Source organism: Dreissena polymorpha, chromosome 8 (assembly GCF_020536995.1).
Source record: "Dreissena polymorpha isolate Duluth1 chromosome 8, UMN_Dpol_1.0, whole genome shotgun sequence".
Taxonomy (NCBI): Eukaryota; Metazoa; Mollusca; class Bivalvia; order Myida; family Dreissenidae; genus Dreissena; species Dreissena polymorpha.
Genome location: NC_068362.1, coordinates 64,234,951 through 64,249,793, shown reverse-complemented (window position 1 = coordinate 64,249,793; position 14,843 = coordinate 64,234,951). Strand labels below are relative to the sequence as shown.

The following is a 14,843-nucleotide window of genomic DNA, read 5'->3' as shown; positions in this document are numbered from 1 at the left end:
AATAGCTAAAACCGAACAAACGCATTCAATGTATATTTGATTGGATATTAAGATCGCATGCATTAAATTAAGAAATATGACTTTTAAATGTACGATAAATCGTGCAAAAACTTGCGAGTTTTAATGCAACTCTTTGGAACTATTTTATTGCCCATTTACGCAGATGGAATCATTTCACGCACTTTACAAATGTCAACAATTGAACATAATGTTTATTGAGTGACGTTAGGAATTGCTTCGACGTGTGTATGTATGTTGGTTTCTTAACATCAAGAAACCATATCAATTTTATAATAATGAATTAAGACTGATATAAGATATCATGGTATGAGATGTTTTTCATTAATGCAGTGAATGCAATGTAACCGTCGTCCAACATACATCTTCGCCAGTAAAGCAAAGACCAACCCCCAATAGCCCTACCAGCATGCGAGTGCTAGTTGTAAACTTTCAGAGTATGCGTGCCAAACGCACATCATTCTGGCTCCTACTCGAGGAAATAGACCCTGACATTATAATCGGCAGCGAGACCTGGCTATACCCTGCAGTCTACGAAAGAGAAATACTCCCAGCAGGATACCATGTTATCTCAAGGAGAGATCGCACCCAAGACAGGCATGGTGGCGTCATCATAGCCTCCAAAGAGACGATAATAGGTACCGACCTGAATGTCAGCACGTCTGCAGAGTTTACAAATGCATCATTCATTTGCAGGGGCAAAGACCCACTCATCATTGCATCGATGTATCGACCACCAAACTCCGATCTTTCTTACACGGAAGAGGCATGCACCCAGTTCCGTCAGCTCCACCTTTCCTACCCCAACTCGACTATATGGCTAGCAGGTGATATAAACCTACCAGACATTGACTGGGACAGGAACACCATCTCCAGCAACAGCTACTCCAAGCAGATAAGCCAAGCATTCCTGGATGCGGTGATGGACACAGGCTCCGAACAGATGGTTGACTTCCCCACGAGAGGTAACAACACCCTAGACCTCTTCCTAACAAACCGTCCGTCCCTCATAGAGCGCTGTAAACCATTACCAGGCATCAGCGACCACGAAGCTGTCTTCATACAGGCCAGATCCACAGCAGCCAGACTGAAGCCCTCCCCTAGGAAGATCCTGCTTTGGAAAAATGCCAATACAACAGAGATTAGCTCAGCCATACTAGACTTCAGCAGAGATTACACATCTAGATACACCAAAGAAACCAACATCAACATCCTATGGAAGACATTCAGAGACTTTGTCGAGACCTCTCTCCAAACACATGTGCCCTCAAAGATGACCTCTTCACGCTTCAATCAACCCTGGATTTCCCAGAAAACCAAGCGTCTCTCTAGAAGAAAGAAGAGGGCCTATCTTAGGGCAAGATCTACCCGCTCAGAGGCAGACAAGCTTCTCTACAAACAGGCTTGCAAAGAGACACAACATGAGTGCAGGTGGCCCTACAACACATACATAAGGGACATGGTGACCACAGACCGAAACCCAAAGAAACTGTACACACTGGTCAAATCCAAGAGATGCGACAGTTGTGGCATATCGCCCCTGAAGCAAGATGGATTGGCTCACAGCGACCCAACCACCAAAGCGACCATACTAAACGACCAGTTTTGCAGCGTATTCACAAGTGAGGACTCAACACAAATTCCATCACCTGGAGATACCCATTTCCCAGACATGCCCAGCTTCACCATTGGAGAGGAAGGAACAAGGAAGCTTCTGGCGAACCTTGACCCACACAAGGCAACAGGTCCGGACACCATCCCCACCAAGTTCCTGAAAGACTACGCCCAAGAACTGGCACCAGTCCTCACACTACTCTTCTCTGCCTCACTCGACCAAGGGGAAGTGCCATTAGATTGGAAACATGCAAATGTCATCCCAATATTTAAAAAGGTGACCGCAGTGACCCCGCCAACTACAGGCCTATCTCACTAACCTGCGTTTGCAGCAAGCTGATTGAGCACATCCTTCACAGCCAAATAATGACCCACCTCGACAAACATCGGATCCTCACCGACCAACAACATGGGTTCAGGAAGAGGAGATCCACAGAGAGCCAACTCATCCTCACCATAAATGACCTAGCCAAAGCTCTGGACGAGGGAGAACAGATCGACGCAATCTTGCTCGACTTTAGCAAGGCCTTCGATAAGGTCCCACACGAAAGACTCGCCAGCAAACTAAGTTATTATGGCATCAGGGGAAGCCAGCTCCAGCGGATTCGCAGCTTCCTGAGTAACAGGTCCCAGCAAGTCCTGGTGGAAGGGAAGTCTTCCGACACAGCACCCGTCACCTCTTGAGTGCCCCAAGGATCTGTCATCGGCCCACTTCTCTTCCTCCTCTACATCAATGACCTTCGACTACAGACAACATCACCAACTCGCCTCTTCGCAGACGATAGCCTCTTGTACAGGAAGATCCGCTGCGCACAGGACGCCAAGGCCCTGCAAGAGGACCTGGACAGGCTACAGAAATGGGAACGGGACTGGTTGATGTCCTTCAACCCATCTAAATGCGAGGTCATCCAGATCACAAGGAAGAGAAACCCCATCCGCTCTACCTACTCCATCCATGGTAGGGATCTCAAGGTAGTGAAGGGAGGAACATACCTCAGAGTCCATATCGACGAGAAGCTGACCATGAACACGCATGTAGCCACGACCGCAAAGAAAGCAAACAACAGCCTCGCTTTCCTCAGGAGAAACCTGACAAGCTGCCCACAGGATATAAAGGAACAGTGTTACCAAACCCTTGTCAGGCCAATCCTAGAGTACGCAGGAACTGCCTGGGACCCCCACACTAAGACAAACATCAACCAACTGGAAGCTGTCCAACGCCGAGCAGCCAGATTCGTCAAGGGAGACTACCACACTACAAGCAGCACCAGCCAAATGGTGGCAAACCTTGGGTGGCAGCCCCTTGCCGAACGACGCTTCAACGCCAAACTTGTAATGGTGTACAGAATAACACACTTCCTCATTGACATCCAACCAGTCACCTTCTTCCACCCGGCTACCACAAGCACAAGGGGCAACTGCACACGCTTCTTGCTACCCTTCTGTCGGACAGACGTCTACAAGTACTCCTTCTTCCCCTCCGCCATCAGACTGTGGAACCAGCACCCATCGCCGGGCACCATAGCTAACAGCGTAGAGGCCTTCAAGAGGGGCCTGTCGCCGCAGCGGTAGGCCCGATAGGCAGATGTTTTTAACCTTTTAATCAGCACTGTATATAGTTGCGCGCCGTGCACACGTCCCTGTACATAAACCCCCATGTACGAAACTGCCCCAGAGGGGACCTGTACATTACTAGAAGAAGAAGAAGAGATTGTTTAGTATACTGTAACCTCAATGATGAACGCTTGGTATGATCATGACATGAATGAGACGCTTTCATAACAATAGTCCGTTCTGAGCCCAACAAAGAGGTGAATGTAATGTAACCGTCGTGCAAGAGATTGTTAGTTTCTATTACGATGCGAAATAAAAATTGCTGAGAGAGGTCGAAAGACATCCGAGATTGTTGCGCCAAAATATCAGCCGATCAAAAACTTTTTCGAATCAAGAAAGCAAGTGCCGAATCATTTGTGTTATCGATTTTGTTAGAAACTGTGTATACAGCAGTTGAGTTGACATCCAAAAAACATGATGAAAAGTCTGTGACTGAACAAACCTGTCAAAAAGTATAAAAAGGCATTTTCTTGGTAAGAATTTGTCGACATTTTTTTAAGTTTATATCATGGACAGTTCCAAGGATTAAAGATATTACGAAACATAAGTTTATTAAAATTTATGATGAAAGTTTAAAGTTCTATTGAATCAATACAAGTGTGCAGCGTCAACAGAAGTAAATCAGCAATTATTTTAAGGTATGCATTTTTATTACTCATTTCACTCTATTTGAAGAATGGAATCGCCCTATTTTTCAAAATCAATGGGTGAAAACCCTATTTCCCAAATAATTATCTGGGGCACTGAGTTCTGGAGGACTTTTCTCAATTTCAATGTAAATTATTTTTCACCGAGGCTACTCCTATAAATATGAGGTCGATTTACATCGACACAAGTAATATTGCTAAATGCGCTCCACGACATGAACAATAAACCGTAGGTCAATTTATAAAATGTCCAAATACCGGTATGCGGAAGCACACACCTTGTATGTAGACTGGTATACTTATATTACAGACATGCGGATGGTATTGGTACAAAGAACGTAAAACAGTCTACTATTCACAAGTGTTCATTTAACTTAAACAGACTAGTAAGTTGCGAAAAAATAACTAGTTTCTTTTTTCCCACAGACGGAAATAACAATACGAAAGATAAAGCAAAGTTAACTGTTGAGTTAGGGAAAAAAACAAAATTTAAACCCTCTATGAAAACAGTAAAAAAATGGGGAAAATAACTTTATATAAAACTAAAAATTGCAAGAATGTTTTTGATTTTGCGAGTTGTTATTAAAGCTGCTCGCAATGTTTTGCAAGTAGTAAAAAAAGTTAAATTCAAGCCCTGACACACTCATTTTAACCATGGCATGCTATTGTACAACATGTCTTGTCAGAAATAATTTCGATAAAAAATATTTGCAGGAAATAATTTTTCCATTGCTGGATTCCACTTATTAGCATACCTGATAATAGCACATTTCTGTTATTAGCATATAGAATGTCAAAGCACAGATTAATTCCTTTAAAATTTATTGTATTTTTCTTCTATTAATAGCATAATTTTTAACCCCAATATTCAGAATTCACTTTAAGTCTTTATAGCATAGAAAATTCTCAGAATGCCAAGATAATATGCTTTAAATCTGCTAAAATATGCTCAAATGCAAATACCTTAGAATACAATTCCATTTGATAAATAGTTATCTTAAACATCAATCCTAATCATACAATGATGCATTTAAATTTCACTTTGACTATTAACTATTAACAGATTTGACTTATTGCATGCCCCCAGTTGCTATATTTATACTAACATGTGTGTTCCTGTTAATAGCATATTCCTGTTATTAGCAAAAAAAATTCTGACATGGTATGCTAAGAACAGGAATCCACTGTAGCAACATATTAATCTGGTATTATGGTTTGAATCTGTGAACTATTATTTTTAATGGTGAAAGAAAATCTCCATGGCGCGTTTTAAAAAATTCCTAATCAAGCTCGGTTAAAGAACACACAGAATAGCAAATTTATTACAGCGCCAACTTCCAGGTAAAAATGATATTTTTTTTATATCCCGTAAAGACAAATGCCGCATCATATCATATGGGTGATTTAAAAAATAATGAAGCCTAAATAAAACATGCATTTATTTTCTTACCATTAAGCATGTTTGAGTTCTTTTTCTATCTTACAGAAGTGTTTCCATGTGATTAACTTAAATGTGAAAATTCTTCTCAATAACTTGCTTCATTAACAAAATATATTGAAAAATATCCTTAAAATTGCCCCAAGTGTACTGGTTTTGCATGACATTTTATGTAAAAGGCAATTTTGAATTCTATACTTCAATAAAACTTTCAGAAATATTAGGTATTGCCATCATTTAATGAATATTAAAATGCGTATACTTTAAGAAAAATAGAACAATGCTTCTTACTAAGGTTGATATCTTGTAGCAAGTGTTCAAAGCAATGATGTTCTTGTCAATTTTGTGCCACAATTTTCACCTCTCTTCACATATTAAGAGGTGGCATCATAAAGTGCTTCAGTATTTATAGGCAAATAGTGTCCTTTTAACCTGTCATATGTTTTTTCTACACATTTGTACAGGTATTTATACAATTATTTGTTCATGTAAATTTTGAACAGCTGAATACTTTATGTGGTCAGAATTTGTCCCTGTCCCAACTGTACATTTTGCAAGAAAGTTATTTTAAATTTTTCATAAGATAGAATTTTCAAGGTTTTACATCATTTTCTTCAAACCATTCATGCTTATCACAAGATGTACTGAAAATTTGATGCCAAAACCTTGTGAACTTTATTTGCAAGACAAATATCGTATTGTCCCAAGTGTACGAAATTTTTATCATGTTTGATGGACAGGTGATAGCTTTTCAAGGGGCCTTTTCAGTTTTTGGCATGTTTTGAAATGAGTCATTAAATGCTTTATATTGATAAATGTAAACATTGGATCTTAAAAGCTCCAGTAAAAAATCAAGAATAAAATTTTAAAAAAAGGAAAAATAAGTAGCAGCAGCTGGACTCAAACCAGTGACCCCCCGGATTCCTGGAGTAACCTGGAGTAAAAACGCATTAGCCCGCTCGGCTATTCTGCCAATCATACTTGGTTGAAGTATTTCATGCATTATATGAGCAATCTTCGTCGTTTCACAAAATTTTACGACAACAACAGAACTCTCCAAGTTATTCAATCGTTTTGCGTTGCAACGCTTTATAATTTTTAGGTTTTTAAATTGTCAAAAGATGCATATATTGGCTATGGTAAATGTTCAGTTATACTGTTTCCTCACAAATATCATAAGTTAAACGAAAATTTGCGAATCTGAAACAACTTTTTTCAATTTTGTCAATTTACCAAACCGTGAAAAGATCCCTTTAAAAATTAACAAAGGCACTAATGTTCTGGAAAGAAGTACACAGAAGGGTGTAATTTCCAAGAGAAAAAGGTGGTTTCTTCACTCTGGGGTGAAATACTCTTATTATATGGGTATGTCTCCATATTTTGTCTTCAGAAGAAAAATATAGGCATATAAATGATTATTTGTAGGAAGTATATTCGACTTTACCATAACATTATAACAAAAATACATTTCCTCTTCTCAAATTAATGTCAATTTTAAACAAAATGTTTCTCAAATAATCTTCAATGTTAGCCTGAAGTTTGTTATTAAATGTTTTACATGTACACTTGGGACACAAAATGAACGTTTTTCTTATAAACCTCCAGAAAGTGCAAACAAACTTACATTATAGCAGAATGAATGATTAAAATGCGATTTAATAAAGCACTCAAAAGCAACTGAAAAAAAAAGCCAAAATAAAAGTTGAACATGGTCAAATGTCAAATATGATAGACGACAAAGTCTTTCAGACACTTATAATTAAACCACGCAGGCTGTCACCCTTGTGGTTCAATTCCTACACATCTAAACTCAAAACTATGTTTAAACCTTCGATAAACAACGGTACAATACTTATTATTATTTCATTATTGTTATGACACCTTACCAAAATATATAGAGGATATATTGTATTACAGAGGAAGGTCAAGTAAGAGGACATCGTGTTATGTATAAAGTATAAAAAAGAACAAGGTCTAATTTATAAAGAACAAGGTCCAATATATAGAGAATATAATGTTTAATATATAGAGAGCAAGGTCTAAACAACCCATGTGAAAGACAAAATAATCTTACGTGACATTAGGTCCGAAAACTTTGTAAAATTCACCGGACCTTACAAGATTTTCCCGGACCTTATTCTTCTTTAACCAAACAATAGAAAATACCTTCTACACTGTATATAGTTTATTTTTATTATAATGACGTTCACAATTTTGAAAAATATTAAATACAATAAAATAACAACTTAACAAAACTGTTCTATAAAAAATGGGGTAAAACTTTCAATTAAAATTGCTGAAAGCTTTTTGATTTTTTTTTTTAACATTACAAGTTATTTAATCGTTGAAACAGCCGCTTCTACTGCTTATTTTTCTGCCCCCGGTAGGTTGGCATATAGCAGTTGAACTGTCCGTCAGTCAGTATGTCAGTCTGTCCGTCCGTCCGAAAAAAAAACAACATTGGCCATAACTTTTGCAATATTGAAGATAGCAACTTGATATTTGGCATGCATGTGTATCTCATGGAGCTGCACATTTTGAGTGGTAAAATTTCAAGTTCAAGATAATCCTTCAAGGTCTAGGGTCGAAAATACAAATCCAAGAGAAGTAATAAGCTTTAATGGAGATAATTATCTGACCTGCCAAATTATATAATTTTAAAAAATAGATCAAAGTGGCGTAGTAGGGGGCTTTGTTTTTCTGACAAACACAGCGTGGTAAAAGGTCAAGGTCATCCTTCAAGGTCTGAGGTCGAAAATACAAATCCAAGGGAAGTAATAAGCTTTAAAGGGAGATACATGTAATTATTATATATATATATAATAAAATGAAACCATACAACTGAAGCATAATCAAAATGACATTTTATGGTCAAGCCAAGCACACAATAACACTTGGGCATACAAGTATCTTAGGTACTTTAAGGTTACCTGTGAATCTACAGTCAGGGTAGTGGCTTATAATTAATTGCTACTAAAAATAGAGATTTGTTAGAGACAATTATTTTCAAGGGAAGTAATTTATATAATTATAAATCTCAGATTATATATTTCCTTACTAAGAATTTAAGATTTTGTATTTTGTTTATTTATAACTTAAATGATTGATTTGTCAAAGTTTTTTTTTAAATGATATAATATCATTTCTTTCCTGTACTAATTTGTGAATGGTTGGTTTCATTACTTACCTGTGGACTTATACATAGAAACATGATGAACTGTGCCTATGATCTCTTTGATAAACCACAGGCCTTGGTACCCTTCTCAAAAAAGTGTGTGAAATGTACGTTTTAAGTACGTTTTGCGTGTGTTAAATGTGGCGGTATTGGCACTGCGTTTTTTGTGCGCTTTTTCTTACCGAGTGAGTTTTTAACAAAAACAAACAAACAAGAAAATGTGCGCTTTTTGTGGATAAATGTGCGCTTTATGTGTGTTAAATGTGCGCTTTTTATAAGTGTGTTCAATGTGCGCTTTTATGTGCGTTAAATGTGTGTTAAACGTGCGCTTTTTATATAAGTGCGTTTTTGACTTTTGACTACCATTTATGTGTGTAAAATGTGTGCTTTTAAGTGCGTTAAATGTGTGCTTTTTGTGAGTTAAATGTGCGCTTTTTTTATTTAAAAAGCGCACATTTAACTCACAAAAAGCGCAGTTATAACCCACATAAAAGCACACATGTGTGTTAAATGTGCGCTTTTATGTGCGTTAAATGTGCGTTAAACGTGCGCTTTTTATAAGTGCCATTTTTTTTACTGCCATTTATGTGTGTAAAATGTGCGCTTTTAAGTGCGTTAAATGTGCGCTTTTTGTGAGTTAAATGTGCGCTTTTTTATTTAAAAAGCGCACATTTAACTCACGAAAAGCGCAGTTATAACCCACATAAAAGCGCACATGTGTGTTAAATGTGCGCTTTTATGTGCGTTAAATGTGCGCTTTTTAAATAAAAAAGCGCACATTTAACTCACAAAAAGCGCACATTTAACGCACGTTAAGGGCAGTTATAACCCTGACAAAACGCACAATTTACGCACATGAATGGCAGCAAAAAACGCACTCACAAAAAGCACACATGTGCGTTAAAGGTGCATCTTTTGCCTTAACAGTTGATTTAATTATATGCTGTAAAAAGTTTTTTTTAATTCAGATATGCAATAAAAACCAATAATTATATAAACATATATATTTGTGTATTTTAATAAATACAAGATAATTCAATTTTATACTTTAATGTACACCAACATTTTTTAACATACATGAGTAATTAAATATCAATGGCAATTTGATGAAATAAATTATAAACATAATTTGATTATAAATAAACAAAAATAATAGCATACTATAATAACATGTACAGTATATACACACGAACAGCTATATACATAAGAAAAATGCATATCAATCAAGGCCTGTCAGCATTTCTTTGAGGCGGCGGAGAGCAGCTCTCATCTTTCTCTCTAAGTCTGCCACCAGCCGGTCAAACTTCTTTGCAACTATTATACTGTCATGGCCTTTGCGCGATGCGTCTCGTGCATGATCTCATTTGATCAGGTCCTGAAAGATATTTTTTTAATGTAAGCGTTGAATATTGCTGTTATGGTAATCTTGTTGCTATAAAAATTATAAATTTAAATCAAAACTAGTTTGTTTGCTTGTTGTTTTTGGTTGTTTATTTTGCAATTTTAATCCCCTGCTCACATGTGACTTTACGCTTTTCATAAATAAATACGTTTGATAGAAAATACTGTTCGAAAATGTACCAAGATACGTGGTCTCATTTTGCTGTGTGGACTGGTCGGAAGAGTGACACCTTTAAAATGCCATTACCAGTACCCTGTATAGTTTTACCTCTAAACAAATCCAGCTTTTCTTGGTCAAGGAGAGGGCGCGGTTTTCCCACTCCTGTTCTCCTCATGTCGGCCAGCTTGTGCAGGGTAAAACCTGGTATTCAAGTCCATACATCAGGTAGTCTCTCTTTTGCTCCCTTTTTTGGCAGGCGATGCGATGATGCACATTCTTTCCAAAGGATCTTCTGATCAATGTAAATTTCACGGTCACCATGGGGTTTAACCTTTAAATTTAAAAGTTCTCATTTAATATGGGGGAAAAATCTGTTCATTAATGACCAAAAATAGGTATAAATAACTTTAAGATGACAATAACCATAAAATACAGCCATAATAATTCAAATGGTGTTGTTTTTCTTTAAAATTGCATTACATTTACTCATCCATTTACATTTCCCAGTGACAATACATAAATATGATAATGATCATAATTAATTCAATAAACTAAATAAAAAAGGGATGCAGAATTGAAAATACGAACCTGTTACAACAGACTGTTCTTCAGTATTCCAAAAATACAGGCAGTTGTTGAACTAGACCATTTATATGTCTTTAACCACCCACTTTTAATCTCCTTTGCAACAAACTTATTGTTGATTTACACATTGTAGTAAATACACATTTTTTTCATCACACAATACTTCATGCTGAAAGTATTTCAAGACATTTTACACTAGAATAATAAGTCTTAATTCTAGCTTAAAGTCAGTTGCTGATGCTGCTTGTTTTTCAAAAAATAACTTCCTATCTATGGTTCTTAAATAGATGGTGCCTGAACAAATCAAAAGTATATCAACACCCCTTAGTTAGGCATAGATGGAGGACTGATAGGGACTGGCTATTCTCTTATCTGATTCCATGCTGACTGTCTAAGCCAAAAATTGCATAATTTGAGAAATACTGATAAGGCAGTCATTTAAACACCAAAATATTTATTGAATAATACACAGCACCCTTAACACATTATATTTAATTGTAAATATTTAAATATAACATGCTGAATGGTTTTAGCAAATAATATTAATAGTTTAAATATTATTTTAATTGCCTTTTAAAATGTATGTTTATGGTCAATGTGGTAGACATTAATTGTATTAGGGAATAAATATCAGTATAAGAAAGTTCAAATACTTATTTATGTTGAGGAAATATAATTGATACTATCAAGCCCACATAATACTTTTGACACTTTTAATATTTTTAATTAGTTACACACAGTCTGATTTAGGTGGACATTTTTAGAAATGTTTGAGATTAAAACGTAAGCAATAGGGTATGCATTGAAATTGTATGATAAAGTATGTAAACATTAAACAGGTTAATATGGACAACCAGTAATTATTCAAACTGCCCCTTATATTATTACAGGTTACTGAGATATATGTCTATGTTTATTCATTTGATGTAAATAAATTGTTAGAGCCTGCAACAATTTTGTTTCTTGTTGAATTTCTGTACAACATTTGCTAAACGGTTGTTAAAGACGCACTTTTTAAGAAGTGTGTTAAACATGTGTCTTTTTAGATACATCCGTTTAAAACAGATCATATGATAAAAACGCACTTATGAAATAAAAGACTAACTTATGCTTAAAAAAGACGCACATCAAAATAGAAAAACGCACTTTTGTGAGAAAAAACCCACATCTGTAAACCTTAAAACACACTTCTTAGATAAAAGACGCACTTCCTAAATAAAAGACGCACTTCTTAGATAAAAAACACACATTTTGCTCACATCTACACTCAAAAGCACACTTACAGATGAAGAAAACACACAAAAAACGCACTTCCTAAATAAAAGACGCACATCTTAGATAAAAAACACACCTTTTGCTCACATCTACACTCAAAAGCGCATTTACAGATGAAGAAAACACACAAAAAACGCACTTTTTCACTAAAATAACGCACTTGAAAAGAAAAAACCCACAAAAAGCGCACTTAAATGCACTTTTGAACACTGAAAACGCACATATTAACAAAACTTTTAAGTGCGCTAAATGTGTGTTTTGGTAAAAAGTGCGTTTTTATTTGACAAGGGTAGTCAGCGATGTCTGACTTGGTCATTTTTGACTGCCTACAGACCACCCTCCCCATGCGGTAGGATGGCATATAGCAGTTAACTTTACCATAGGCCATTACTTTTGCAATATTGAAGATAGCAACTTGATGTTTGGCATGCATGTGTATCTCATGAAGCTGCACATTTTGAGTGGTAAAATGTCAAGGTCATCCTTCAATGTTAAAGGTAAAAAAACTAAATCCAAGGGAAGTAATAAGCTTTAAAGGGAGATGATTTCTATACATGCCAAATGATAAATATAAATTTTTTTTCAAAGCGACGCAGTAGGTGGCATTGTGTTTCTGATGAACACATCTCTTGTTGCATACAATCTTTACAAGGAACAAGCAACAGTCGTGTGGTTCCCCGCTTTGGATTTACGACGATCAGAAGGATTGAAGCCAGTTAAATGCAATTAAACCACAAAAAATGTGTCATGAAGCACTGTGCAATATATTTTACTGGTTCTTAGAATGGCACTTGGAGCTTGATACGTCACTTTTTAACCAGGTTTTCCGAAGGAAAAAACTGGTTATTAGATTGGCGAATGCGGGCGGGCTGGCTGGCTGGCTGGCGGGCTGGCGGAATAAGCTTGTCCGGGCCATAACTATGTCGTTCATTGTCAGATTTTAAAATCATTTGGCACATTTGTTCACCATCATTGGACGGTGTGTCGCGCGAAATAATTACGTCGATATCTCCAAGGTCAAGGTCACACTTTGAGTTCAAAGGTCAAAAATGGCCATAAATGAGCTTGTCCGAGCCATAACTATGTCGTTCATCGTCAGATTTTAAAATCATTTGGCACATTTGTTCACCATCATTGGACGGTGTGTCGCGCGAAATAATTACGTCGATATCTCCAAGGTCAAGGTCACACTTTGAGTTCAAAGGTCAAAAATGGCCATAAATGAGCTTGTCCTGGCCATAACTATGTCATTCATTGTGAGATTTTAAAATCATTTGGCACATTTGTTCACCATCATGGGACGGTGTGTCCCACGCAAGAATCACGTCAATATCTCCAATGTCAAGGTCGCCACGACTAAAAATAGATTAAAAAAAAAAAAAACTTACAAAGGGGGTTAATTTTTTTTGGTCATTTCAAAAGTTCAGTTTGAGTTTTCTCCCTTTATCAGATTTTTTTTTCACAATGAAAACCTGGTTTTGTGACAATTTTGTCCCTTGTTTCCATTTGGAATGGGGCCGAATACCAGACCCGATTTGGGGCCGAATACTGGACCCGATTTTTAACGAAAACGACACTGCAGCTTAAGTATTGGATAAATATTTTAAAAAGTATGTCCTCCTTCCAGCCCTTACCATTTATAAAGTATATCTCAAAATCTTTGTATTTAAAAAAATGCCTTATGTTAAAACTTTAAAAAAAAATCACCTGGAGCGGTGATACTTTTTTGCAACATAATAACAAATGGGCCTCTGCCATGATTGCTGTAATTTGGGCTCTGAGATCATTCAGTTACAAAGCATATTTAAACAATGGATCATATCTCGTTAAACTTTCTGAATAAACTAGCCATAATTAAATGACAAAAGCACGTCCAATACTGGTCTATTATCATTCTGGTCTGTGATTTATCTTTAGCCTCGTTGACCCTTTCTGTTGAAAACAATTTAAGCAGTGACAAATACGCCTTTATAAATGTTATATTGTTCTATGATAAAATAAAAAGATTCAAAAGGTTTGAACAGAACTTTAGATATCAGTGGGCACAAGAAGATTTTAGGCTCCAAAAAACCTCACCTCTTTGAATCAAAGTTTGTTAATTGAGTGAATGATCTTATCAGAAAATCCAAACTGTTTAAAGGGGCAAATGAAAAGTATTTCCCCATGACAATGCATATTCTTTGTTTTCAGATTGGTATTTATCTAAAAAAAGATGTTTTATTTTTTGTTTTAAATAGATGCCTTTAGTGGGAGTCAAACTTATGCCTACACAAAACCTACTCCCATGAAATTTTAACTTCACTAAAGTCCTCTTAGTAATAGTGTGCATGTGTATCGTGGATATTTATGTACATTTCATTATATATTATTACTACTACCAATTGTCCCATGCATACTAAAAGTATCCGTAGCGACAATTTCTTATAAAGGTATCCAAATGTTTTAATGAGCGTTTATAAAATGGAGACATTATACAAACAAATGTGTCCAGCAACCATTTAATCCAGTCTTGTTTAAATTTAATAATATTTTTCAAAATATAATAAGGTATTAACCATCATTCTACCCCTTTAATTATGTATATTTACAAATCACTATAATTTGGACAATTCAAAAGCCTATTCAAGTGATTTATTCACCCAAATTGTCATTGTTCATAATTGATCATTTTTATATACCTGTTTGATAACTGTTGTTAATAAACTTTGTAGTGACCGGTATATAAGATGAAACAGAGATAACACATTGTTTAATACTTGCTAAGGAGCCAATACTCAACATACATGCAAGTAACTGATGGCTTGAAACATAACCAATGCTATTGAATTTGATTATAGTGTACTTCATGAATATTTAAAGCTTGAAAATTCATGCCAAAACCACTGATGGCAAATTATTTAAGTTTTAAGAATATTT

General features: G+C 36.1%; 3 protein-coding genes across 3 annotated transcripts in view; 2 read left to right on the top strand and 1 right to left on the bottom strand.

The window, feature by feature from the left end:
• LOC127840592 (mitofusin-1-like) overlaps window positions 1-14,843 on the bottom strand; it is a 74,987-nt gene that overhangs the window by 46,149 nt on the left and 13,995 nt on the right. The window lies entirely within an intron of this gene.
• LOC127840591 (uncharacterized) lies at window positions 428-1,951 on the top strand. Its single transcript, XM_052369000.1, has one exon. It carries the CDS (start codon window positions 428-430, stop codon window positions 1,949-1,951), a length of 1,524 nt encoding a protein of 507 aa, XP_052224960.1.
• On the top strand, window positions 1,999-3,204 carry LOC127840589 (uncharacterized). The gene is made up of 2 exons (XM_052368999.1): window positions 1,999-2,251; window positions 2,327-3,204. The coding sequence occupies exons 1-2, from the start codon at window positions 1,999-2,001 to the stop codon at window positions 3,202-3,204; spliced, it is 1,131 nt and encodes a 376-aa protein (XP_052224959.1).

What these genes read in the sequence shown, in the direction of transcription:
- LOC127840591 (XM_052369000.1), top strand. Translation starts at nt 428, where the DNA reads ATGCGAGTGCTAGTTGTAAACTTTCAGAGTATGCGTGCCAAACGCACA.
- LOC127840589 (XM_052368999.1), top strand. Translation starts at nt 1,999, where the DNA reads ATGACCCACCTCGACAAACATCGGATCCTCACCGACCAACAACATGGG. An exon ending in GCGGATTCGCAGCTTCCTGA is followed by an intron (nt 2,252 to 2,326) that starts GTAACAGGTCCC and finishes GAGTGCCCCAAG; the next exon opens with GATCTGTCATCGGCCCACTT.